Here is a 27,269-nt window from a genome sequence, read left to right on the forward strand (position 1 = left end):
CGGAGTGATGACGGGGCCAGCATCGGAGAGGATCAAGTACCGCTCTATGCAGTAGCAGAGTGTGAGGGGGTGTATTAGGGGGTGGCAGGGGCCACCTGTGTGGGTCCCTGGGCTGATAAGCAGGTATATTCCGGAGCCACCGTCCTCTACATGTGGCACCAGAACCGGAAGTTAACCTGTGTTAATCTGCACAGATCAACACAGCCTCACTGCTAAGGCACACAGAAAACATGGTTTTCTGTGTGCCAGGGCTATTTTGAGGCAGGTTGTCCTGCACTACACCACAGCTCACCTGAAGTTGCCAACATCAAATTAATGATTTTCCAATTTCCTATGCCTTGCATTACAAGGCACCACACCCCTGTACAGTTTCGACATTAGCCTGCACAGGAAAATGGATTTAGCAGATGGGCTGGTGTGAAACTATAAAAGGCACAAGTCACATCTTTGCACTTTATTGTTTAAGAAAGCATATTTATATGAAAACCTTTGGAATGTAGAGGCAGCTATTGCTGACCTGGAAGGTGTAAACAGGTAAGATTGTCCATAAGTAAAACTAGTGGGTGAATATAGTAAGCCAGGCAACAAGCACCTTCAGGGTGTCAGCAACGGTAAACCCAAAGTTTGGGTACAAGACATAACTTCAGTATTAATGAAGGGTTTTGATACATGCAGCTATTTACGGCCACAATCCACAGGATACAAATCGCCACACAAACTGCAGATAAAAAAAGACCCATGGTTTTTACAGTGAATACAAATATAGGCTTAATAAAGAGGTAATCCAATATGCAACATTTGCATGCAAGAATGTAGCTCAATACCACTGCAAAAACAACCCGGGGTCCATATGCTTACTTCTACTGGAGTTTTAGCTTTTTTTTTTCCCTGCCTGTAGAAGCAACCCAATGTTATATGTGTCCACGCACATTAGGATGTTTAAAAAGGCAGAAACAAAACCCTTGCGTTTTTGAAAGGAGTTTTCTGGCAGAAAAAAAAAACAAAACTATAAACACCCAACTGCATGTAGAAAAATGCTGTATAGGAGTGTTTTTTCTGCCAAAATAACTGTTTTTTTTTTTTTTTAAGTCCAGTGCATTGACCCTTAAAGTTGTGAGGGAAAACACATCTTCTGTAGACCGTGAAAGGAGAAATACTGTATTACAAGTACAATCCACCTCTTTCAAGGTGCATTGGAGAAGATATATTTCCTAAAATTCTACTAATCACAGAATGCTTCAGCAGTGCCTGGCAACTTTTTTTTTTTACTTGTCCTCAGTTATGTTAAACGCAGGGTTTGTCAGCCTTAGTACAGTATATTGTATTAAAAAATAACTAAACTGAGAGTCCAAATGGTTATGTTGTAGGGAATATTTTAGGACAGTAATACATGCCATAAATATTTTTTTCTGCAAATGTTTGTTTCCATAGTAATCTTGTATTAATGCAGTTACAAGCTTTACAGTATAAAACCATCTTGTGACCACTATTCAATACTATACACAAAGTCTCATGACTTCCCTGAGGTATGTTCAATTATTACACCAAAAAGAACAAGCTCCGTAACAAATTGAGCACAGCAGCTGCGTGAGGCTAACCAGAGATAAGACAGGGGCTATATTCCTTTTTTTACTCAATGTGAAGCAGCCCAGTGGTTCTGGAGAACGAAGGCATATCAAGAACTGAGGTTTTAATATCTGATTTACTAATAATCTCTACAGAACATGGTTTTAATATGTTGTAGGCACCATAGTAAGCTTAACTGAAGAACAAATGAAACACTTCTTCAGTTATTTATGCCAAGTACTGCAGATGAGTATTAAATACACTTCCATATAGTTCACACACATCTGAAATACCTGACCCTACCATCTTCCTTTTCTTTTTGGTGGTTTTAGAACAAGTTGTATTCAGATGGCTAATGTAACCAAATACATAAAACCCAGTTATTCCTTTTAGACCAATATGAAGCCTAGTGTATGAAATGTGAGAAACTTTTTTCACCCCATCGCCCAGTAAGAGATTCCTTTAAAAATATTAAACCTGCCCTGGAAATGACCAACCATTCAGCGATGGCCAACATGCATTTAACCACTTGCCTACTGGGCACCTCTACCCCCAGGCCAATTTTCAGCGCTGTCGCACTTTGAATGACAATTGCGCAGTCATGCAATATTGTACCCATATGAAATTTTTATCATTTTTTTCACACAAATAGAGCTTTCTTTTAGTGGTATTTAATTCCTGCTGGGTGTACTATTTTTTGCACTATAAACACAAAAAGAGCAAAGAATTTGAAAAAAAAGTTTTTGTTTCTATTATAAAATTTTGAAAAACAGGCAATTTTTCTCCTTCACTGACGTGCGTTGATGAGACTGCACTGATGAGTACAGGTGGGTGGCACTGCTGAGCACTGATCATCAGTGCCCTGATGATCAGTACCGATCCCTTTGCTGACAACTGCTATGACAGTGAGGAAAGTGCAGTCAATAACCAGCAACTGTAGTTACCCAGTGATCTGCTGCGTCATTGGGCACAGCTGATCACGTGGTAAAAGGCCGCCCTGATTGGCCCTTTACTGTAAGACAGTGATCAACAGCAGCATCGGGTGCGCGCAGCTGGGGGCGTGTTCTGAAATGATGTCCATGGACGTCGTCCCACAACCATACAACCGTTCTGTAGCCATCCTTCGGCTATAGCGCGGTTGGGAACTGGTTAAAGAGTAACTCCACTTTTGTCGCAAAAAAAAAAAAAAAAAAAAAAAGATTCCCCTAGGGGTGATCTATGTACATTACAAGGATTTTAACAAGTTTGTTGCAGATTCCTATCTTTTGTTATTCTGAAGAAAGAGCTGTTTTGTCTGTGTATTTTGTGAGTGAATCTGTATGGGAGTGGTTTTATAAATCAATCAGCTGCTGCACCTGCTGGGCTCGAATGAGTAAATTGGCAAGATCTGCATCCCTTTAGACACGATTTCCCATAGGGAGTAGCTCACCAAAAATCTAATTTTTGTTGCAGGGAATGCCAAAAATCTGACTTGCATACTTCTAGGAAAATCAGTAAGCCAATCACTCAAGTAAGACATGACATTTTTCAGGGGGTGTTCTGTAAACACTGTACAGAACACCTCCAGGTAGACATACTGCATTGCATTTTGCAGAAAATTACAGAGCTGCAGATGGAAAAAGAAAGGTAATTTTTAATAACATTCAATTACAATTTGACGAGTTGCAATTGTAAAACGCGATTTTGTTTTATTTGCCAATTTTTCCCCTAAAGGGCACCTTATCCCCACCTATATATTAGTTTGTTGAACATCCCATTCCAAAACCAAGGGCATCAATAAGTCCACTCCAGCTGTAACAGACTTCACTTTCCACAGGACTTTGGAGTGTGTCAGTGTGAATTTGTGCATATTCAACCAAAAATGGCATGTGTGAGGTCAAGTACTGATGTGAGACTAAGATCTGACTTGCAATTGGAATACCGATTTAATCCAAAACGGTGTTCATAAGCAGGTCTACTACAAGCTATTCAAATTCCTCCACACCAAGCTCTTAAAAAGTGACACTAAAGCTTTGTTAAAAAAAAAAAAAAAATCATGTCTATAGTTACCTGCTCTGTGCAGTGCTTTTACACAGAGCAGCCCCGATCCTCATCTTTTCAGGTCCCCGCCAGTGCTCCTCCCCCTTGAGCAGTGACCCCAGGGAAAGCTGCTCACCCTGGGGGCACCGCTGTATGCTCGTCCCTGAGCCGCTGCTCTATGCATCCTTAAGACACAGTCATGGCTCACTGACTGACAGCGGAAGCCAATGGACTCCCTCTTCTGTCTCAACCAATGAGAAGGAAACATCCCCAGAGATAGCAGAGGTTGCCAGGAATGTCGCTGGATCGGAGGGGGCTCAGGTAAGAAGCATTGGGGGGCTGCTGCACACAATGTTTTTACCTTTAATTTATTCTGTGCATGAAGGTAAAAAAACCTGAGTGCTGGTTCACATATATGCAGACTGGATGTGGTTTGAACCACATCCAACCTGCATGACACGTAGAAAACAAACATTACTTCCTATGGTGCCTGTTCACATATAGTATGTCCAGAGCACTGGCAGTGCAAAAAAAGTGTGAAACAGAAAAGGCCCTACACTAAGCTAGTGCTGCAAAGTTGAAAGCATGCAACATTTCAGAAATTATCTTTGCATGCTGTAGCAATTAACAGTACCTATTAATGAAAAGCTGGAACTCAATTTGGAGTATCCATATACATTTGGCCATATAGTGTAGGTGTGTCCATGAACCCCATTAACTGCAGAAGATTAAAAAGTCACCCACAGTATCTAGAAACTAGTATTAAAAAAATAGCCACAGTAACTAGTCGTCTTGTACACAGCACTAGAAAATTGCAATATTGAATCTGGTCACCATGGGGACGGCACAAAAGTACCATAAAAATATCAACACAAAAAATGTAATGCTGAGCAGCATTTTCAATAACAAGGCTAATGAGTAACACATTTATCAAAGATCAAAATTTATTTAATGTGACTTAATGTACATTATTTGCTGAACAAGAAGCTCTTTTTTTTTTTTTTTTTTTAACCATTTGTCACCCGTCCACATAATTTTACTATGAGCAGGTAGATCTGCACATGCCAGTACATCACCTGACACAAGCACTGGCACGTGATCCATGACCGCTGTGTTCTGTGGACACAGCGGATCACAGCGCACGTAGCAGCTAGGGTATCATGTGATCGCTATAACCGATCATATATTTATGTAGGCAAACTGTCAAAAATGGATTTCCATTCATGACAGCTTGATTACGATTTTGATTGGCCCACGGCTATCGCACAGAGCTTTATTTTGGTGGTATTTAATCACACAGGTAGCCAGGTACTATGTGTGTGTGGAAAAAAAACAAAACTCATTTAGGTACAAGGATGCAAGACTGAACAATTCCCAGGTAAAGTAGCACAGTGCTGAATAGCCAAAAATGCTCTAGTCATGAAGGGGATCAATATCCTCCGAAGATCAAGTTGTTAAAAGGAGAAAAAAAAAAGTCAACTTTAGCAAAACTGCAGCTTCAAATGCATACAAGGGCAGTGTACTTACCCACAACCTGTTGGCCTTCAACCTGCTACACTGGCTAAACACATCATACACCCAACATTTTCTCAGAAACAGATTTGGACATCCCTAAAACTTAGCAAAACTGACATATGGCCCTTCAGGTCTCTTGTGAGACCTGCAGAGAGCAGTGGCACTGCAGATGCAGACATAATTCAATCGGGAGAGTGTTTAGAAATTTGTGGGGAAGAACAGGTCTTAGAAGGTTTTTTTACCTTAATGCAGAGAATGCATTAAGGTAAAAAAAAAAAAAAAAGCTTTATAACCAATTTTATAAAGACAGCAATGTGGCAGTAGCAAATGCAAAACAAAAAAAACGAATGGGGTATATAAAAAAAAGGCACCTATCACCAGTCTGCACCGAGTCAAAAAATGGGGACACCAAAATTTCTGGTATAATGTTTTATTACAAAGTTTCTCCACAATAGAACGATTAAAAAAATCCCCATGACAAAAAGGGACATATAAACCCAAAGCATCTCCCTTTGTATCCCCCCTCAACCCGTAGCTCCCACAGTAAGGTTAAAAGTAGAAACCCAAATAGCAACCCCTTTGAGGTAACAGGTAACTGCTGCACAGGCTTCCCCATTTCTTCTAAAATATTTGCTTCATAAAACATTACAATGGGTAGATTTAGCAGCATTATCCAAACAGGGAATCCCTGAAGAGTGCTGGGAAATTGGGAACCCGCATATCCCTATCCCAGGAAGATATGACTACCTCATCTGGAAGACACCTGGGCTCCCCTCTTTCACCAAATAGATTCTGGGAACAAGAATGTAGCAGCCTTCTTCAAGGCATACAAAAGAGCAGACTGAACAGGAGCAAGATTATGCAAAGAATCCACGGTACCAGTGTTCCTTCACTGACAAAATGGCATAAAACAGGAAAGGGTTCATGTAGGCTTCTTGCATTAAGAGCTGAGCTTAATATTAAACCGCTGCCCAACTGACAGAAGAAGTGGGGCACAGGACTTAATACTTAAACATACAAAGAAGAAAGAAGGCTCCTCTGGTTTAATCCTTCTCTCTCCAACCAATATAACAATAATAATTTAGCCTGGGTAGGTCATTCTATTTTATATAAGTATCACTGTACAAGGCATATATAAAATATATGACCATAAGGATGGATTGGTCTAGAGATGTCTTCAGAGACTTAAAAAGGTCAGGCAGTTTTGGTCTCTTCTTTTACCCTGCAGGAGGATTAAAAAAAACAAAACAAAACCAAAAAACAAATCATCATTAATGTAGTCAAAGACATGTACCACAACACAATACAAGGTATGGCATCTCTATCACACATTTAACACCGATTTAAAGCTGAATTCTAGCCAGATATGACAAAAATATCAAATAATGCACTTGTGTATACATGAAAAAAATTTTTTTTTTCAAAATGGTGCTAGTGTAAGCACCTGAATGTGATTTGATGAAGAGGGGTAGCACTAACAGCATATGCTAGCAGTAGGCATGAGCAGAGGGAATAGCCAAAACGGTCTACTGCTGCTCCTTTATTGCTGAAATCAGTACACTGGGGTCAAGGAGCAACCTACACAAAAAAAGTCAACACCAGCCAAGTTCATATTTCTGGAAGGACTGTAAATATCAGGACTGGCGGCACAAAATTAAATATCCTTTAACAGGAAAAATCAGCTTGCAATTCAACTATGTATACAGCGGTTTTGCCTGGAGTTCAACTTAAAATGTGGTTCTTACCGTTTAACTTCTGGTTTTTCTTCTTTGAGCTTCTCATCTTCTTTGATATCTGCAAAGTTTAAAATGCAGTTAGATCCATATATATTTGGACACAGGCACAATTTTCATACTTTTGGCTCTGTATGCCACCAGAATAAATTGAAACGAAACAAACAATGCAAATGAATTTGAAGTGCAGACTTTCAGGGATTGAACATACATATCAAGTACAAATTTTAGGAACTGCAACCATTTCTATACACAGTCCATCCATTTTCAGGAGCTCAAATGTAAATTGGACAAATGAATATCATACTAAATAAAATTTTTAATATTTTGTTGAGAATCCTTTACTAGCAATGATTGCCTGAAGTCTGGAACCCATGGACATTACCAAAGACTGGGTTTCCTACTTTCTAATGCTTTGCCAGGCTCTAACTGCAGCTGTCTTCAGTTGTTCTTTGTTTGTGGGTCTTTCTACCATTAGTTTTGCCTTCAGTAAGTGAAATGCATGCTCAATTGGGTTGAGATCAGGTGATTGACTTGGCCACTGCAGAATATTCCACTTCTTTTCCTTTAAAAAGCTCCTGGGTTGCTTTTGCAGTGTGTTTTGGATCATTGCTGGCAGCACAGTGGCTAAATGGTTAGCACTTCTGCCTGGTAGTACTAGGGTTGGCCCTAATATGTGTATGAATGCGAGTTAGGGACCGTAGATTGTACACCCCTTGCGAGTTAGGGACTGATGTGAATGTACAATATATATGTAAAGCGCTGCATAAATTGACGGCGCTATACAAGTACCTGAAATAAATAAATAATAAATAAATAGTCCATCTGTACTGTGAAGCACCGCCCAAATCAATTTTGCTGCAATTGGCTCAATCTGGGCTGACAGCATCTCTCTAAACACAGAATTCATTTGGCTGCTTCTGTCACATCAATAAACACCATTGACCCAGTCCCACTGGATGTCATGCATGCCCATGCCATCACACTGCCTCCATCATGTTTTACAGATGATGTGTGTTTTGGATCATGAGCTGTTCCAAGCCTTCTCCACACTTTTTTATTCTCGTCATTCTGGTACAGATTAATCTTAGTTTCATCCTTCCAAAGAATGCTTTTCCAGAACTGGTCTGGCTTTTTTAGATGTTTTTTGGCAAAGTCTAATCTGGCTTTTCTATTCTTTAGGTTTATGAATGGTTTGCACCTTGTGGTGAACCCTCTGTTTTTGCTCTCATGAAGTCTTCTCTTGATTGTAGACTTTGACAATGATACACTCACCTCCTGGAGAGTGTCATTCACTTGTCTGGATGTTGTGAACAGGTTTTTCTTTACCATAGAGAGGATCCTGCGTTCATCCACCACTGTTGTCTTCCGTGGACGTCCATGCCTTTTTATATTGCTGAGCTCACCAGTGCGTTCTCTTTTTTCTCAATGTACCAAACTGTTGATTTAGCAACTCCTAGTGTTGCTGCCATCACTCTAATGGATTAATTTAATTTTTGAAGCCTTACAATGGCCTGTTTCACTTGCATGGACAGCTCCTTTGAATGCATGATGTAGGTTCACAGCAATAGATTCCAAATACCACACTTAGTCCTCATGCACACTGGACGTTTTTACAGCTGCTGTTTTTGGCTTTTTTTCTTTTTTACAGCCAGTAAACTCCCCAGCATGTTATCCTATGTGTCCATGCGCACATAGACTGTAATCAGCATTTTTGACAGGGGTGTTTTTTGGCTGGGAAAAAAAAAAAAAAACACGAACTAGTGGGTTTCTAGAGGAGCTTTTTTTAGCTGTAAAAACGCCTGAACGCTGAAAAATGCAGCAAAATGCTGTAAATTGCAGCAAACTGGTGTTTTTTTAAGCAAAAAAAAAAAAAAAAAACACTTGTTTAAAAAAAAAAAAAAAAACCGGCAAAGAAATGCAGCTAAACACTAATGCAAAAACACTGAAAAACTCACGTTTTTAACGTGACTTTACACAGCAAATATTACCAGCGTTATTAAAACACCCAGTGTGCATGGAGCCTTAGAATCAACTCCAGACCTTTTACCTGCTTAATTGATTAGGAAATAACATAGGAGTAACCCACACCTGGCCACGAAACAGCTTTTGATTCAATTGTCCAATTACGTTTGGTTCCTTGAAAAAAGGGGGGATGGCTAAAGAGCTGTAATTCCTAAACCCTTCCTCCAATTTGGGTGTACATACCCTCAAATTAAACCTGAGAGTGCGCACTTTTAGCCCATATCCATTAAAGAACTATAGCTTGAATATGTTTTGGTAAATACCTGAAAAACATTGTGCCTGTGTCCAAATATATATGGTCAGAAATCAAACTTTTTTGTGCTTTTAAACTTACATCATCTCAGCACTTACTCAAAAGGGAAATTTAATTGCATGAAGAGATATATATACTTGAGGGTCAGGGATGAGCTGCTCAAAAATATTTTCGATTCACCTAAATATACTCCACAGCAGAATTTTACAAATTTGATGAATCAAAAGAATCACCACTGGTCTGGTTCCTTGATGGATATGGTACTCTGCATGCATGGACAGACATGCGAGGACATATTTAAAAGTATGACCAAAGCTTTTTTGGCCATACTTCTTTTCTGGGTCACAGGAGTGCACCAATTTCTGCACTCTTGTGACCCAGATTCAGCCACCAGTGGGGTAAAGCCCACTGTCGCCTGATGCCACAGAGCTGCTCCAGTCTATGGATGCATCCCGACAATGTCAAGATCCACCCACATGCCTGACCGGCAGCTGGCTTAGCCTCTCAGTGTGCCGCTGAGAACCTGAGCGAGATGCCACCACTCCCTCCAAAGCCTGGCACTCCAGTGAGCTATGGAGGGGCAAAGCAGAGAGCTGGTGACTGACAGTCACTGCTCTCTGATCAATGAAGTCCAAGAACTTAGAACTTAGCAGTCATGTGATTGCTTGGGTTCGCAGTCTTACGGCCAGAAGATGACAGCTGCAGCATCAGACCAATGTTGCAGTGTAAAGGAAATTTGTAAATTCTGTATAAAATTGTATTCTATTTTGTATGCTGTGCCTCTGTATTGCGCACTGCACTCATTATGTTTCCTTACATGCTTGCATTGTTTCGGATCTGAAGTAGAAATTAGCCTGCGTATGTAACACCCCTTGTAACCATAAAGATACAATTGTAATATTAACGTGATATCTAGGTAATCATGTTTTTAAAAAACGAGAAATGGGCCATATAAACAGAACGGTTATTTGGAACGATGCTGAGTTTATCTATTTGTGTATGTTCCCCATCTATAAAATTTGGAGTATTAATTCCCGTAACATGCAACAATATACAGTTGCAAGAAAATGTATGTGAACCCATTGGGATTACATGGAGTTTTGCATGAATTGGGCATAAAATGCGCTCTGAACGCCATCTAAGTCACAACAATAGAAGAACACAGTCTGCTGAACATAATACTACACAAAATTAGATGTTGCCATGGTTTAATTGCACATAACATGTAAACATTCACAGTTCAGGGAGGAAAAAGTATGTGAGGCCCTAGCTTAATGACTTCTCCCAGAGCTAATTGGAGCCAGGAGTGAGCCAACCTTGACTCCAATCAGTGTGATGATATTGGATGTGTTGCTGACAGCTGTCCTGCCCTTAAAAACACACACCTGTTTTGGGTTTACAGGTTTCAAGAAGCACTGTCTGAGGTGAACCATGCCTCGCAGAAAAGAGCTCTCAGAAGACCTACAATCAGGAATTGTTGACTTGCATGAAGCTGGAAAGGGTTACAAAAGTATCTCCAAAAGCCTTGATGTTCATGTGTCCACGGTAAGACAGACTGTCTACAAATGGAGAAAGTTTAGCACGGTTGCTCCTCTCCCTAGACATGGTCGTCCTGTAAAAATGACTGCAAGAGCACAGCGCAGAATGCTGCATGAGGTAAAGAAGAATCCCAGAGTGTCAGCTAAAGACCTACAGAAATCTCTGGCACATGCTAACATTTTTGTTGACACATCTACAATAAGGAAAACATTACACAAGAATGGAGTACATGGGGAGGACACCACGGAGGAAGCCATTGCTGTCCAAAAAGAATATTGCAGCACGTTTGAAGTTTACAAAAGAGCACCTGGATGTTCCACAGCACTACTGGCAAAATATACTGTGGACAGATGAAACCAAGATTGAGTTGTTTGGGAAGAACACACAACACTATGTGTGGAGAAAAAAAGGCACAGCACACCAACATCCAAACCTCATCCCCACTGTAAAACATGGCGGAGGGAGCATCATGGTTTGGGGCTGCTCTGCTGCCTCAAGGCCTGGACGGATTGTTGTCATTGATGGGAAAATGAATTCCAGAGTTTATCAAGACATTTTGCAGGAAAACGTACGACCATCTGTCCACCAACTGAAGCTCCACAGAGGATGGGTGATGCAACAGGACAATGACCCAAAGCATACAAGTAATTCAACAAAACAATGGCTGCAAAAGCACAGAATACGCCTTCTGGAGTAGCCCAGTCAGAGTCCTAACCTCAACCCCATTGAAATGCTGTGGCATGACCTTAAGAGAGCAATTCACACCAGACATCCCAAGAATATTGCTACACTGAAACAGTTTTGTGAAGAGGAGTGGTCCAAAATTACTCCAGATTGTTGTGCAGGTCTGATCTGCAACTACAGGAAACGTTTGGTTGAGGTTATTGCTGCCAAAGGAGGGTCAACCAGTTATTAAGTCCAAAGGTTCACATACTTTTTCCTCCCTGCACTGTGAATGTTTACATGTTAGGTGCAATTAAACCATGGCAACATCTAATTTTGTGTAGTATTATGTTCAGCAGACTGTGTTCTTCTATTGTTGTGACTTAGATGACGTTCAGAGCACATTTTATGCCCAATTCATGCAAAACTCCACGTAATCCCAAGGGGTTCACATACTTTTTCTTGCAACTGTAGGTGACTGTGTGCACGCATTTTTTCTTTTTTACATCTTACACTTCTCCTTTAACCACTTGCCCACTGGGCACTTATACCCCCTTCCTGCTTAGTTAAATTTTCAGCTTTCAGCACTGTCGCACTTTGAATGACAATTGCAACACTGTACCCATATGAAATATTTTTCACACAAATAGAGCTTTCTTTTGGTGGTATTTAATCGCCAATGGGTATTTTATTTTTTGCGCTATAAACAAAAAATAGTGCAAAATGTTATAATAGAAACAAAGAAAAACTTTTTTTTTTTAAATTTTTTTCCTTCACTGATGGGCAGCACTGATGAGGTGGCACAGATAGGCAGCAACGATGAGCACTGATGGGTGAGCACTGACTGGCGGCACTGCCGGGCACAGGTGGATGGCATTGGAGCGTGGCACTGCTGGGCACTGATCATCAGTGCCGATCTGTTTTCTGACAATTGCCGGTTATCAGCAGTACTTTTCTCACGCTGTGGCAGCGTGAGGAAAGTGCAGCCGATAACCCGGCAACTGCATTTACTCAGTGATTTGCTGTGTCATCGGATAGAGCTGATCACATGGGTAAAAGGCCGCTGTGATTGGCCTTTTACCACATCACGTGATCAGCTGTGTCTGTAGGACATAGCAATCATGGAGATCGCCGGGGGTGCGTGGGAGGGCACGTTCTGGGAGAACGTCATATGAAGCCCTCCCAGAACTGGACAACTGCGCTGTAGCTGTCATTCGGCTACGGTGCGGTTGCCAAGTGGTTAAGTGAGCCATGTAAAATTCAACATTTTTTTTTTCTTTGCCCTCTTAAACCTCTCCATGCAGATCCATCTGACATGTAATCATAGATAAAATCACAGATAAAGGATCCAGCTAATTAAAGTTTATATGATTTCTTGCAGATTGGAAGTTTGTATCTATGCAATGGTTGACTATTCGCCCAAATCAACGGGTTTATTTATAGTTAAAAATTCTGTGAAGTTTTCATTGCTATGCATGTTCCTGTAGTGGAAATTTCCCCTCAATGCACAGGAAAAAGAAAATCTCTACTGAGTACAATAGGGCTGATTTAGTAAAACTGGAGAGTGCAAAACCTGGTGCAGCTCTGCATATAAACCAACCAATCCAGGTTGTGGAAGAAGGTTCTTAACCCTTGCTCAAGCAACTAATAAAAGTGCTTTTATTGTTGCCTGGGGCTGTGTAGGGAGATTCTCCTGATGTCCTGTTCATGAAAACACAGAAAGGAATTAAGAAAATTTACACATTTTGTACACTACACTACTGTCCTACCAAGGTCAGACTGTCCAGAAACAGAGGCATGGATAAGAAGTGAAGCTGACCTCCCCTTAGTCTAGATTCACACCTATGCATTTTTCGCTGTTTTGCAGAAACGCACAGCAATTTAACATGATTTCCTATGGGACAGGTTCACATTTCCGCGTTTTCACCCGGTGCATTTTCTGGTTCTATAGACTTCAATGAAGACGCTACATAAAAGCATTAGTGCGTTTTGATGAGTTTTATTCTGCCCAGCAACAAATTGAAACTCTCCCCCGCAAAACGCACCACAAAAAGCACTGCAGAAATGAATCAAACGCAAACTGCATAGGTGTGAACCTAGCCTTAGAGAACTCCAGGCACATTAAGTATGGATTTTTTTTTTTAAATGACAGAAACATGAATTTTTAAATGCAGTACAAAAGCATATGCATGAAATTAATTTCAATTAGTCTAGTTTACATCATTGCAGTGCTTCCATTTGAGTGAAAGAAAAAAAAAAATAAAAGCTGCACTTTTCCACACCGAAACACATAAAAATGCATGAGGGCGCAGGTAAATGCACTGCATATGCTACTCCGTTTAACAGAAAAAAAAAAAAAAAAAAAAAAAATCACACCTAAAAAAAGGTATACTAATAAAAACACAGAACATGGGAACTGTGGTGTAAATATGCCCATGTAAAATGTCTGTACATTAGGCTCTCATGTAAGGAACCATTATACGATACACTATTTCAAATACACTGAAGCCAAACCTATTTACTACACTGGCTCTTGCAGAATGTGTGGCACTGGAAATAACAGTTTTCATGGTGCATCAACCACGCCAATGTTTTGCTTCTCAATACAGTCTATATACACGGATTGAACTGGTTTTCATAAATGAACCCTTTACACGTCTCTTCATTTCCTTTTCAGCATTATCAATTCACTAAAATATCTTGACCACAGAAATCCAGGAGATATGAAAAGTACAAGCAGCCCTCTGATATTTGAATTTGCTTTTGGATTTTCCTCTACTAGTGAGTGATAAATAAAATCGGTCTGTATAAGAGGAAAAAAAAGGAACCTGGTGACGGTCCTTACCTTTTTTATCTTCGCCATCTTTTTCATCTTCCGTTTTGGCACGCTTTGCTTTTTTGAAATTGGTAACATTCCTACGTCCGCCCTCACCCTCATCCTCTGAATCTGAGAATTCCTCATCACATGCAATTCTCTTATCTGAAGATCGAACTGTAAGAATGGGGAATAGAAATATTGTCAAGAGTACAGAAAGCCTTAAAGTGTTAATAAACCCAGGACCCTGTATTTACTATATCTGGTGTCCCACAGTACACAGAACATGGAAAAGCAATTATTTTAGTATATATAAACTGCTAAATACCTTTTTTCATCAGCAGTTAGAGCAGTCTTGTGACTTTATCAGTGTCCAGTAGAGCACTGGTTAAAGCTTGTATGAGGAGTTTTCGTTCAGTTCTAGGAGGATGCAGAACCCCTGACATTATCTGGACAGTGCTGATCACATGCACTCTCCCAAAAAAAGAAAAAAAGAAAAAGAAAACCTTTCTAGCAATACACACCAAACTAAGCATGTGCAGGTGTCTCCATACGATATATGTCTCATCAGGAGATGAGAGGGGGACACTGGAAAAAGGGGAGGATCAGAAGTCAGGCTCAAAAACAGCCTTTTTACACAATGTGGAGGATTAACCCCTTAGGTTCCACAGTGAGTATAACAAGCATGCTTTACTGCACATACAGACTGATTTTACTATTGTGGGTTTAGCAATAATTTAAAATGCTGAAAGTTTAAATTTAAACACCTAAAAGTAGCAGTCCTATCCAAGGGAGGGCATAGCAAGATACCAGTCATTATCTTTATAAGCCAGATAATCCTCGGTGTACTTTTATTTAATTACATTTTAATACAGGCTTTAGCCGACATCTGGGCTAAGCCCCACTCAACTGGCTTAAGCTGGTCACAGACTGATTAAAATTTGGACGGTCCCAGCAGACCAGCCACATTTTCGATCCATCTATGGCTGTTCCCATTCGAGAGCAGTCAATCTAAGGAATGCCTGCTCTCAAAACAGACTTGCCGGAAAAAATTTTATTGGCCCTGCAGCCAATTGGTGAGAATTCCACCATCCACTTTGATTATGTGGAAGGGGGAATCCTTTTATTTCTTTATGATCAGCTCTCTGGTTGCACACACACAAAAAAAAAAAAAAAAAAAAAGGGAGCACGTGAAGGACCAGTTTAAAGCCTGTTGAAGAAGCATACAGTGCCTTGAAAAAGTATTCATACCCCCAAACAATGTAAATTTTATTGGGATTTATGTGATAGACCAACACAAAGTGGTACATAATTGCGAAGTTGAAGGAAAATGATAAATGGTTTTAAAAAATTTTTACAAATAAAGATCTGAAAAGTGTGGCGTGCATTTGTATTCAGCCCCCGAGTCAATACTTTGTAGAACCACCTTTCACTGCAATTACAGCTGCAAGTCTTTTTGGGGATGTCTCTGCCATCTTTGCACATCTAGAGAGGAGCTATTTTGCAAAAAGTGAGCAAAAATGTCAAAGTTCTGTCAGATTGGATGGACTGGAGCATGCTGGTGTAAAAGGGGTTATTCTGAGCTGCTTTTTTTTTTGCCAGTGTCCAATCCTCCTATTGGCAATATAACAAAATGGTTGGCGAATACTTTGGGGGTTATTTCCTAAAGATGGATAGTGCAAAAAAGAAGAAAAAAAAAAAAAAAAAAAAAAAAGTGTCCACAAACGCCCGTTTCCCCTGTTTTCCAGCGGTAGAGCGTTTTTACAGCTAAATAACTCCTCTAGAAACCTACTACTTCAGGTTTTCTCCAGCCAAAAAAAAAGCGGATTACAGTCTATTTGTGCATGGACACATAGGATAACATGCTGGGGAGTTTACTGGCTGTAGAAGAAAAATGCCAAAAGCCAAAAACAGCAACTAGAAAAAAGTTTTGAAAAGGTCATTTGGAATTACAGATTGATGTGTGCGGTTTCCTATAAAATGTATCCCTGCTGATTATATTGCCACTTTTAAGTCCTCAGAACCACTGATTTTGCTCTGTTTCCTGTTCTGGAAAACAGTCACTGCAATCACTATCTTTTGCAACAAGTGACTGGTCTTCTTACTCATTTCCAAGTAGTTTAGTACGTGCCCTGCGTGTTCCCAGCACAGTGATTGAAGCGTCACAGAAAGCAAACGATACTTACTTGTGATCAGGAGCTTTCCGGTCATGTAACAGCCAATCACAGCGGTCACATGATCAGAATATCCGCCTCCACCTCCCAGCACTTAGATCCAAAGGCCCAGGAGGCTGTGGCATGAAGGGGTTAAAAAAAATTCTGTGGACTTACCCACACAATATATTCATAACCCTTAAAAAGTAGGAGGTTGACAAGGTCGGACATATTCAGATTCTTCCATGAGCCCAAATTTGAAGGGTTCTCTTTAAAGGATAAAAAAAAAATAAAAGCACATTTTTTTGCAAGTAACAAAATGTGTATTTTTTTTTTTTAGTAAGGAGCCTGCAGAGCAGATCAGCAGATTGTGGGCACAATGCCAGGATCCTGCAGACTCTCAGCTATCGGCCTGCACCTCATGTACAGGCAAACAGTTACTGAACTACAGGAAGTTCAATGAACTATAGAACTCTCTGAATGAATGAATGACATTCCTCCCTTCCTCCTCTTTAGATAAACTGTCCCATATCCCCCACACCCCAGATAAACCTATTCCTCTCTCCACCACCTATAGTGCACCTACCAGAAAGCATTTGTCAAGAGTAACAGCCAGCCTTACTACTGTACTGCACATGCATGCACAATATCCCCCCATGTATAATGGACAACCCATCTCTATGTAGGTCTGCAGGAGAACTGGCTATTACACTATACTCCAAGTCAGGGACAGGATGCATGCACAGTAGAATGTAAAATCCACATCTTGATTACAATATGCAGTGCTTAGCAACTGCATAAGCTATGGGCATGAAGGAGAGAATCTGAGGTATGTTCCAGGGTCTGCTGCTTTGCAGACAAGAGTATAGGGAATTTTTTTTCTCCAGTTTTAAGCACTTCTTAAAACTAAAAAGTTTTTAAGTTTTCATCTTTTATGAAATAAGCTGACTATATTTTAGTGTACTTTTGTTTTCCTGACCTATTTTAAAACAGCAAATCAGCTTAGCTAACTAGTCACACCACACGGCAATTTACTACATTCTCTGCAACGTCTTGATAGGCCAACCTGGTCAGTACAACAATGGAACAGATGATCAGAAGCAAAGAACACCAGTTTAAAAATCAGGTAGACAGAATAAAAACAACGTGAAATGTTCCTTAAAGCATACCAAAAAAACTACCCATAATGATTAGATATCAGTCTGGAAAAATGCAATTTTGAGGCCTTTACTTGCATAAAAATAGTGTTCATCTTTGGACCTACTGACCTTTTCACCAGACTGGTCTCTGGAGATAAATTAAAAAACACCAAGAGTGCCTATACCCATGCACCAAAGAAGCCACAGGGTTACAACCTAACTTTTATTAGTGTTATTAAAACAAAGGCATTACCCAACAGCTCCGTCAGGGGTTCAGCAAAGTAAAAGCAAATAATTCAGTGACATGTGTGTGCTATCACCACATGGTCAAAAGGCTAAATGGCAGTCAAGCAAACCTACTGACTTTTTCATCAGACTGATCTCTGGAGATAAATCACAAATGTGTACTGACAGATACTGCTCCGTATTCGTGGGGTGAAAGGGTAGAAGTTGAAATACTTGGGAATCCTGTATCTTTCACTTTGATTTCCAAAAAAAAAATTCTCTAGGTAGAGATGTATGAGTGCCTAGTCTATAAAATGAAAGATTTCTGTTATGACTTTACAGAAGATCCCTTTGCACTATCTTTTTGATCTATGAGCTTGTTCAGTCCAGAACATTAGAGGATTGCTCATTTGTATAAAAGTTCAACCAATCAAGCTCTTATACACATATCCAATAACACTATCTAATGTCTATATACTGCATTAATCTTTCAAGAGAAAGCACATACAAAAAACAATCACTATACCTACATTATAGCTAGGAACTCGCGTAAAATGCTCAGCAAGTTGACTGGAAAAAGGGGTAACTCGAAGGAAACTTACTAGAAATACGTTTGTCAGGATCATCATCATCTTCATCACCACTATCATCCTGAACAGCATCCTCAGGGATTGCCTGCATCTGTACACCAGGCGCATGGGGAAGCATCCGTAGATTCTCAAACAGTCTCTGCCTGAAACAAAGTCATGCAGTCAAAGCAGGCTACTTCTCTGTCAGTCTTAATAGAAATAAAATATTCTGTCAATTAACAACTCACTTGATCTTTTCCAGGTACTCATTTGTATTCTGGTTTGTCATATTAGAAGGGCTGATGTGAAGTTTGAAGTCAGGGCCAAAGTATTCAAAGTAGTCATTGTATGGAAGCTCTAAAAAGAAAAGGCCACAGATCATTCTTAACTAACCAAAGCTACTTTTACTGAACAGAGTTGTTTTCCTATTCAAAATAAACAAACTTTTTTTTTAAATTTAACCACTTGCCCTCCAGAGGATTTATCCCCTTTCCTGATCAGGCCATTTTTGGAGATACAGTACATGAAATTTATGTAATTATTATTTTTTAGTTATTTTTTCCCCACAAATAGAACTTTCTTTAAGTGGTATTTAATCACCTCTGCGTTTTGCACTATTAAAAAAAAAAAAAAACATTTTGAAAATAAAAAAAAAGCCACAATATTTTTGACTTTTTGCTATAGAAACATATCCAATAAAAAAATTAAATAAAAAATTTAGTCAGAAATTTAAGCCAAAATGTATTTGGGTACATGTCTTTACTAAAAAAAAAAGTGGGAACTGACTGCCACTGACATCCACAGTGACACCAATAGTGTTCAGTGCCAATAAAAAGCACTGACACTGTGCTAATGGACACTGGGCAGGAAGCGTTAACATCTGGGGCGATCAAAGGGTTAACTGTGTGCTGTGCAGAGAGAAACAAAAACAGCATGTCCATGCTGACAGGAGAGAGACCTGTGTTGTTTACACACAAGGCTCTGCCATGGCAGCTTTCCCCAATCGCCGGCTAAGACCCGGTGATTGACATCCATAGAAAACTGTCTGAGGTATTTAGTAAGAGGCATGGCGAGTTTTCTGAAGTTGTAGTTTTTTTTTGTCAGATCCCCCTCATCTCTTCCCAGCTTAGTTACTGTTGACATGATGTGGCTACAGCTAATCACAAGGTACATGTAGTCAAATCACAGCTTCACAACACTAAGCAAACATTGGTTTCCTAATCTAAATCATTCATGACAGTTTTGTTTACATTGTAATTATGTGATACCTATGGCCGGTATCTTGCTGTATCCACCCAGATAAGTATAGGAGAGTAAAGACAAAAAGAAGGCCAATTCCCTTTACAAAAATGGCTCCTGCAATCCCACTTCTGGTTTCTGCAGTCCCAGAAGTGATGTCACAAGGCTCCTCCCGATGCGTTGCGTCACTGGTCACTCTCCTATACTTATCTGGGTGGATACAGCAAGATACTGGTCCCTTAAAACAGGACAGGAAGAGTGAAGTAGCTGCTAAGAGGCAGAAGCTAATATACAGATGTGGATATGATTATATGGTTTCTAACGGGAAGGGGAGTGTGCATTACAACTAGTTGTGATGGGGTATGGAGCACGTTTGGAGGTGTTTGAGAGGATATATATAAGAGGATAAAATTTTGTTGAATTAGCACAGTTTTAACAACACTTATGTGAGTGTATTTATTGAGGTTACTCACAATATAGTAATCATACACTGTTGCAATACGAAATATATATTTTTTGTTTGAGTGCATTTTCCAAATCCTTGGAGCCATCAAGGAGTGTCCGAATGGAAGAGTTGGTTTGAAACAATACCACTGAGTAACACAGCGCACTTGACCTATATTTATTTGTAGGTCCAATCACAAGGTCAGCAAGTTTTTCACTCAAAGGAGGGACAGCATGTTCTTATTTTGTTTGCACAGCACAGAAATTTGTGAAAATGGGCTATACACACTATTATGGACCTATATAGTATCTACAAATAGACATATCACTTAGGGTTTTATTTTTGTATTGAGAGATTTAAAAAGGGACAGCAGACAACATGGTTGGTATTTACTTATGTTAGGTGTGTTAGAGTGAATAATAGTGGTTGCAGGAATCCGTGTTTTGAGAGATAGCTATTAGAGAGATATAGCTATAGAGAGATATAGCTATAGATCTCTATTTTTTATATTTCCCTTATATTATTTCAAATTAAGGAATTGGTTGTAAAGAGCAAGCACTGTTACTCTTTACTAGACCATATACGATGCAATTTTCTTTCCTGCAACCTGTGGTTGCAGGAAAGAAAATATAAATAAAATAAATATCAATCAATTCCCCCAGTGTTGATGGGGGAATCCCTTCAGCAAAGCTATTGTGTACTCCTGGTGGGGACAGCTCCACCAGGAGAACACAATTATTATATAATATATTATTAGCCGCCTACAATAGTTGAATAAAAAAATCTGACACGCTGGTTGTACCCAAATCGTACAACAGTCGACTTAGGTACAATCAGCCTGCCCATACATGGTTTGAATCCCAACAGGTCCCTGCTGAACTGGCCGGGATTCGAATCATCTATGGCCGGCTTAAGACCATACAAGCATTTGTCTTACACCACTCCCTTTTTTAATTCACTGAACGGACTGGATCTATGCCAACAAGTGGGATACTTTGAATACAAACACAATAGCATGCTGTGAAATGCACAGACGCAAACTGTACTGATGTACTAACCATTAGGTATCTCTGTGTCCAGAGCCACAGCTGTCTCATATGTCCAACAGCGGGCAACATTTCTAATTGTGTAGCCACCGCCACCCAGCATCAGCAGTGGTAGGTTGAAGGTCTTCATAAAGTCCACACACTTAGCATGTCCTGGAAAAACAAAACAATACTATTTAATGTAAAATGTTCATTGAAACAAATATTGCATTGTTACAGCTGCAGACTGCTTGGAATCAACTTAAGCTAAAGCTATGCAGTATTATTATTATTATTACTACGAGTTTATATAGCGCCAAAGGGTTTGCTCAGCGCTGTACAATAGGGGGGACAATACATGGCACAGTACAACAACAACAAACAACGTACGAGGGGTAAGAGGGCCCTACTCTTACGAGCTTACAATCTAGGAGGGAGGGGGTAAAGGTACAGTAGGAAGTGGCTGAGGGGGATGAAGTGGTGGGAGGAAAGAGGGAGGATGGCCGTTAGGTGAGGGTGGGGTAGGCTTCCCTGAAGAGATGGGTTTTGAGGGAGCGCCTGAATGTGAATAGGGAAGGCGACAGTCTGATGGATTGGGGCAGTGAGTTCCAGAGGATGGGGGAGGACCTGGAGAAGTCCTGCAGTCGTGCATGGGAGGAGGAGACCAGGGAGCAGGATAGAAGGAGGTCCTGTGAGGAGCGAAGGGTACGGGTAGGGTGGTACTTGGTGATCAGGTTGGTGAGGTAGTCAGGGGCAGTGTTGTGAACAGCTTTGTAGGTCAGGGTTAGGAGTTTAAATTTGATGCGTGGGCAATCGGGAGCCAGTGGAGGGAGAGGCAGAGGGGGGTGGCAGAGGTGGAGCGGGTGGTGAGGTGGATGAGTCCGGCAGCTGAGTTCAGGATGGTCTGGAGCGGAGAGAGCCTGCACTTGGGTAGGCCAGTGAGGAGGGAGTTGCAGTACATGGTCATCCCACAACTCAGCTAACTAGAGTGGATCTGTGCCCTCACCGGTGCCACTACACACAGGCTTAGGTAGACACTTTCACTTTGCTTTGAATGTCTGCCAACAGTGTCCCCCCCCAAATATTCAATTTATACTACCTATCCAAAATGCTTTCCACATCACTCCCACCAGAGCAGGCTTTAAGGGCATGGGGACACATGTGACCTCCCCTAGGCAACAGTGCTTGGGTTTGAGTGCCCAGTCACCAGGCTCAAACATTGTGATACCTGGGTAAGCTCCAGTATCAGAGTTGGCAGGAAATGTGGATCAGAGAGAAACTGCTGAGGGGTGGACTAACAGAAGACAGTTATTTTTGCTCTGGAACAGTTTTTCTGTCTGCTCCACCCAAGTTTAGATACTGTATATTCGCATATACATATTTCTCACAAACAATAACATTAAAAAAAATTTTTTTTTAAGTTTGCAGTACATGAAATAGTAAATAATGATTTAGTAAAATAGTGAAATAGTAAATACTAATTTAGGAAAAAACAAAAAAAAAAAAACAAACAACCACACACACAATATGAGACTCACCTTTGATCGTTAAATTAAAGCACCCAAGTCTGTCCCCAGAAAGTGAATCTGCACCACACTGCAAGACAACAGCACTAGGCTGGTACATTTCCATAACCTTAGACATGACCTAATATGCAAAAAAAGATAAAATTATATTAGAGGACATGGGTCAGCTGGAAAAAAACATGCTCCTACTGTTATTACAAATTATCTTCTGATCACCAATATGTACACTTACTGGTTTAAATATGGCTTCATAGGATTCATCATCTATTCCATCTCGCAATGGGTAGTTTACTGCATAGTATTTACCTTTTCCAGCCCCGATATCCTATTTTACCAACAATAAAAAAACAGTTAAGGTAATTTATTATAGGTTAATTTTATAGTGCTGTCAATTTACACAGCGCTTTACATATATATTGTACATTCACATCAGTCCCTAACCCTAACAAAGTGTACAATCTAAGATCCCTAGCTCACATTCACTATGGCTAATTTAAATAGGAACCAATTAACCTACCAGCATGTCTTTGGAGTGTGGTATACCATTTTGTAGTTAATGCATTCACTCCTTTCAGAATGAAAGCAAACTGAAGACTTAAAAGGAGAACTTCAACCAAAACGGGGATGTTCCACCTTAATGTACAGGTCTCAGAAGACTGTGGAACCATTCACAAAGTGCAGCACAGCTCACACATGCCCAATGGGAAGCCTGCTGTGAAGCTGAAAGCAGCATAGCCAGCTGCTCAAAAGTACGGTGCGTGTTCTTGTATTAAAATTTGGCAGCTAGAGGTTTTGTAGCTGCTGACTTCATTTTTTTTTCCCCCCCAGAGTTAGCAATCGTTTTAAAGGGTATAATTGTAGCCTGGTAGAATGAGCCAGCTTCTACCATTTACATGTGTCTAGGCAGTGAAACCGCACAATTATAATTCCAAATTCTGTTCCTGTCTACTTGGGAGTCCTGAGTGCTCTGGCCCATCATCACTTAGTTAAGCACCTCCACTTGAAATCACAAAAAAAAAAAAAAAAAAAAAAAAAAAATACAAACAAGGAATAGGGAGAAACCCTTAGTGTGTTACAGCACCTGCAGGGCCCACGTTCATCCTGCACTACATAATCGGACTGAAAGTTGGATCAAAATTAGTTGCTGTATACTGAACCCTAATTAACACACCTACAAGCTATATTTAACCCTTTCAATGCCAGAGCGGTTTCTGCATTTTTTTCCCCCCATGTTAAAAAAATAATAATTTTAGGTCTGAAGAAGAGAAAACTCCCAAGAATATATTTTCAAAAAGCAGACACCCCAGAGAAGAAAGTAGTGGTAGCTCACATTTTCTATCTTACACAAGATTAGTGCAATTGTTTATGAAATGCAAAATTTCTGTAAAAAATACACTAAAGTCAATTTTAGGGCACACACACACACACACAGAACTACTCATTTGTGTCAAAGAAAGATACCAAACATGTCAAAGCTTAAAGAGTGCCCATAAATGGCAACAAACTTTGGTACTCTACAGCTTCCATAGGCGATGCTTTAAAAGCACCTACATCAGTTTAGGGTTAGTCATGAATACTGGACCTACTGCTCTCACTTTGGTGTGCGCAGTGATATGTAACATGCGTAACTCAATCGTCATTTTTGCACACAGGCACCACTTTTTATTTATGTTCGTATGTGTGGGTGGGGGGGTTAGGTGTAATTAAGATTTTGACACTTTTTAAAAAAATGGTTTCTCTTTCACTAAATCGTACTTCATTAGCTTCTCCAATAATACTCGGCAAGAAGAGGGAGACCGGGACCTGGAAGTGACATTTTAGTCTGTGTAACTACACTCAACAACCACATTCACTACATTTTTAAACACTTACCCTCAGGTCCCCAGTCCCTGGAAAATATTCTCCGTATTTATGAAAAGAAACAGTCATGACTCGGTCTGTGGTGTAAAAAGCTTCTTCCACACCATCACCATGATGAATATCAATATCAATGTACAGTACTCTCTGATGATACCTGGAGCAAAAACACAGGCATAAGAAAAAAGCTCTACGCCCATTATGGTTTCATTACAATGAATACATACTTAAGTAGTTCCAGAATGGCAAGCACTATGTCATTAACGTAGCAAAAGCCAGATGCTTCAGATTTCTTGGCGTGATGAAGTCCACCTGCCCAGTTTACAGCAATGTCTGTTTGCTGCTTGTTTAGTTTAACAGAGCTTGCTGGAAGACAAAAAAAAAAGTAAACTAGGGGGAAAACCCCCCCCCCCCCCCCAGAAAAAAACTCACAACAGTATAGGCTTAACTACCTTTGAAAAGGTACATGGAAATATGATCAGTCTTCAAAAAAAAAAAAAAAAAAAAAAAATCTTTAGGCACCTTTGCAAGTAAAAAAAATACTCACCAACAGATCCTCCTGTTGACAACTGGCAGAACTCAAAGAGACCATCAAACACAGGACAGTCTTCTCCAACATTAACTGTGAAGACAAAAAAGGACTCCTGTTACAAACACGAACATCAATTAACCAATGTTCTATTGTTTAAGTAATCCCATCAAAGTGATTTAAGTAGTTTTAATGGCTGGGTGTTTTTTTTACCTTAATGCATTCCTTGCATTAAAAAGGTAGAAAACACACCCCACTATTCTCCCCCACCCAAACACATACCTGAGCCCATCTTCCTCTTCTCACAGATACTGGGGTAGCAGCAGGAGCCATTGGCTCTTGTTGCTGCCTATTGAGTTATGAAAGGAGGGATCTGGGGGCGAGCGGAGCCACGGCACTCCAAATATTATTATTACCGTATTTGCCAGCGTATAAGATGACTGGGCATATAAGACGACTCCCTACTTTTCCTGTTAAAATATAGGGTTTGAGCTATACTCACCGTATAAGACTACCCCTCTTCCAACGCACACCAAATAAAAATGAAAAAACATCAGATTTGATTTCAATATGGTATGGTATTTCAGTATGGAATTCCAATGATGGGACGCTATTCCTCCCACTGACACCAATGATGGGACGCTATTCCTCCCACTGACACCAATGATGGGACGCTATTCCTCCCACTGACACCAATGATGGGGCGCTATTCCTCCCACTGACACCAATGATGGGGCGCTATTCCTCCCACTGACACCAATGATGGGGCGCTATTCCTCCCACTGACACCAATGATGGGGCGCTATTCCTCCCACTGACACCAATGATGGGGCGCTATTCCTCCCACTGACACCAATGATGGGGCGCTATTCCTCCCACTGACACCAATGATGGGGCGCTATTCCTCCCACTGACACCAATGATGGGGCGCTATTCCTCCCACTGACACCAATGATGGGGCGCTATTCCTCCCACTGACACCAATGATGGTGCCCCATCATTGGGGTCCGTGTGTGAGGAATTGCGCCCCATCATTGGGGTCCGTGTGTGAGGAATTGCGCCCCATCATTGGGGTCCGTGTGTGAGGAATTGCGCCCCATCATTGGGGTCCGTGTGTGAGGAATTGCGCCCCATCATTGGGGTCCGTGTGTGAGGAATTGCGCCCCATCATTGGGGTCCGTGTGTGAGGAATTGCGCCCCATCATTGGGGTCCGTGTGTGAGGAATTGCGCCCCATCATTGGGGTCCGTGTGTGAGGAATTGCGCCCCATCATTGGGGTCCGTGTGTGAGGAATTGCGCCCCATCATTGGGGTCCGTGTGTGAGGAATTGCGCCCCATCATTGGGGTCCGTGTGTGAGGAATTGCGCCCCATCATTGGGGTCCGTGTGTGAGGAATTGCGCCCCATCATTGGGGTCCGTGTGTGAGGAATTGCGCCCCATCATTGGGGTCCGTGTGTGAGGAATTGCGCCCCATCATTGGGGTCCGTGTGTGAGGAATTGCGCCCCATCATTGGGGTCCGTGTGTGAGGAATTGCGCCCCATCATTGGGGTCCGTGTGTGAGGAATTGCGCCCCATCATTGGGGTCCGTGTGTGAGGAATTGCGCCCCATCATTGGGGTCCGTGTGTGAGGAATTGCGCCCCATCATTGGGGTCCGTGTGTGAGGAATTGCGCCCCATCATTGGGGTCCGTGTGTGAGGAATTGCGCCCCATCATTGGGGTCCGTGTGTGAGGAATTGCGCCCCATCATTGGGGTCAGTGTGTGAGGAATTGCGCCCCATCATTGGGGTCAGTGTGTGAGGAATTGCGCCCCATCATTGGGGTCAGTGTGTGAGGAATTGCGCCCCATCATTGGGGTCAGTGTGTGAGGAATTGCGCCCCATCATTGGGGTCAGTGTGTGAGGAATTGCGCCCCATCATTGGGGTCAGTGTGTGAGGAATTGCGCCCCATCATTGGGGTCAGTGTGTGAGGAATTGCGCCCCATCATTGGGGTCAGTGTGTGAGGAATTGCGCCCCATCATTGGGGTCAGTGTGTGAGGAATTGCGCCCCATCATTGGGGTCAGTGTGTGAGGAATTGCGCCCCATCATTGGGGTCAGTGTGTGAGGAATTGCGCCCCATCATTGGGGTCAGTGTGTGAGGAATTGCGCCCCATCATTGGGGTCAGTGTGTGAGGAATTGCGCCCCATCATTGGGGTCAGTGTGTGAGGAATTGCGCCCCATCATTGGGGTCAGTGTGTGAGGAATTGCGCCCCATCATTGGGGTCAGTGTGTGAGGAATTGCGCCCCATCATTGGGGTCAGTGTGTGAGGAATTGCGCCCCATCATTGGGGTCCGTGTGTGAGGAATTGCGCCCCATCATTGGGGTCCGTGTGTGAGGAATTGCGCCCCATCATTGGGGTCCGTGTGTGAGGAATTGCGCCCCATCATTGGGG

At 41.3% G+C, this 27,269-nt stretch overlaps 1 protein-coding gene across 1 annotated transcript in view; it reads right to left on the reverse strand.

Moving 5' to 3' along the window:
• Positions 1–5,514: 5,514 nt before the first annotated feature.
• HDAC1 (histone deacetylase 1) overlaps positions 5,515–27,269 on the reverse strand; it is a 38,013-nt gene continuing 16,258 nt past the window's right edge. The window contains exons 4-14 of the mRNA XM_089673819.1: positions 24,854–24,928; positions 24,534–24,672; positions 24,322–24,463; positions 22,682–22,774; positions 22,462–22,570; positions 20,957–21,097; positions 18,463–18,571; positions 18,248–18,378; positions 14,159–14,305; positions 6,846–6,894; positions 5,515–6,322 (exon numbers count right to left, since the gene is read on the reverse strand). Coding sequence (XP_089529945.1) covers positions 6,295–6,322; positions 6,846–6,894; positions 14,159–14,305; positions 18,248–18,378; positions 18,463–18,571; positions 20,957–21,097; positions 22,462–22,570; positions 22,682–22,774; positions 24,322–24,463; positions 24,534–24,672; positions 24,854–24,928 — 1,163 coding nt within the window. The 3' untranslated portion in view covers positions 5,515–6,294. The remainder of the gene's footprint in view (positions 6,323–6,845; positions 6,895–14,158; positions 14,306–18,247; positions 18,379–18,462; positions 18,572–20,956; positions 21,098–22,461; positions 22,571–22,681; positions 22,775–24,321; positions 24,464–24,533; positions 24,673–24,853; positions 24,929–27,269) is intronic.

This window comes from Staurois parvus, unplaced genomic scaffold (genome assembly GCF_062004578.1).
Source record: "Staurois parvus isolate SC_StPar_1 unplaced genomic scaffold, SC_StPar_1.0 ptg000145l, whole genome shotgun sequence".
NCBI lineage: Eukaryota > Metazoa > Chordata > Amphibia > Anura > Ranidae > Staurois > Staurois parvus.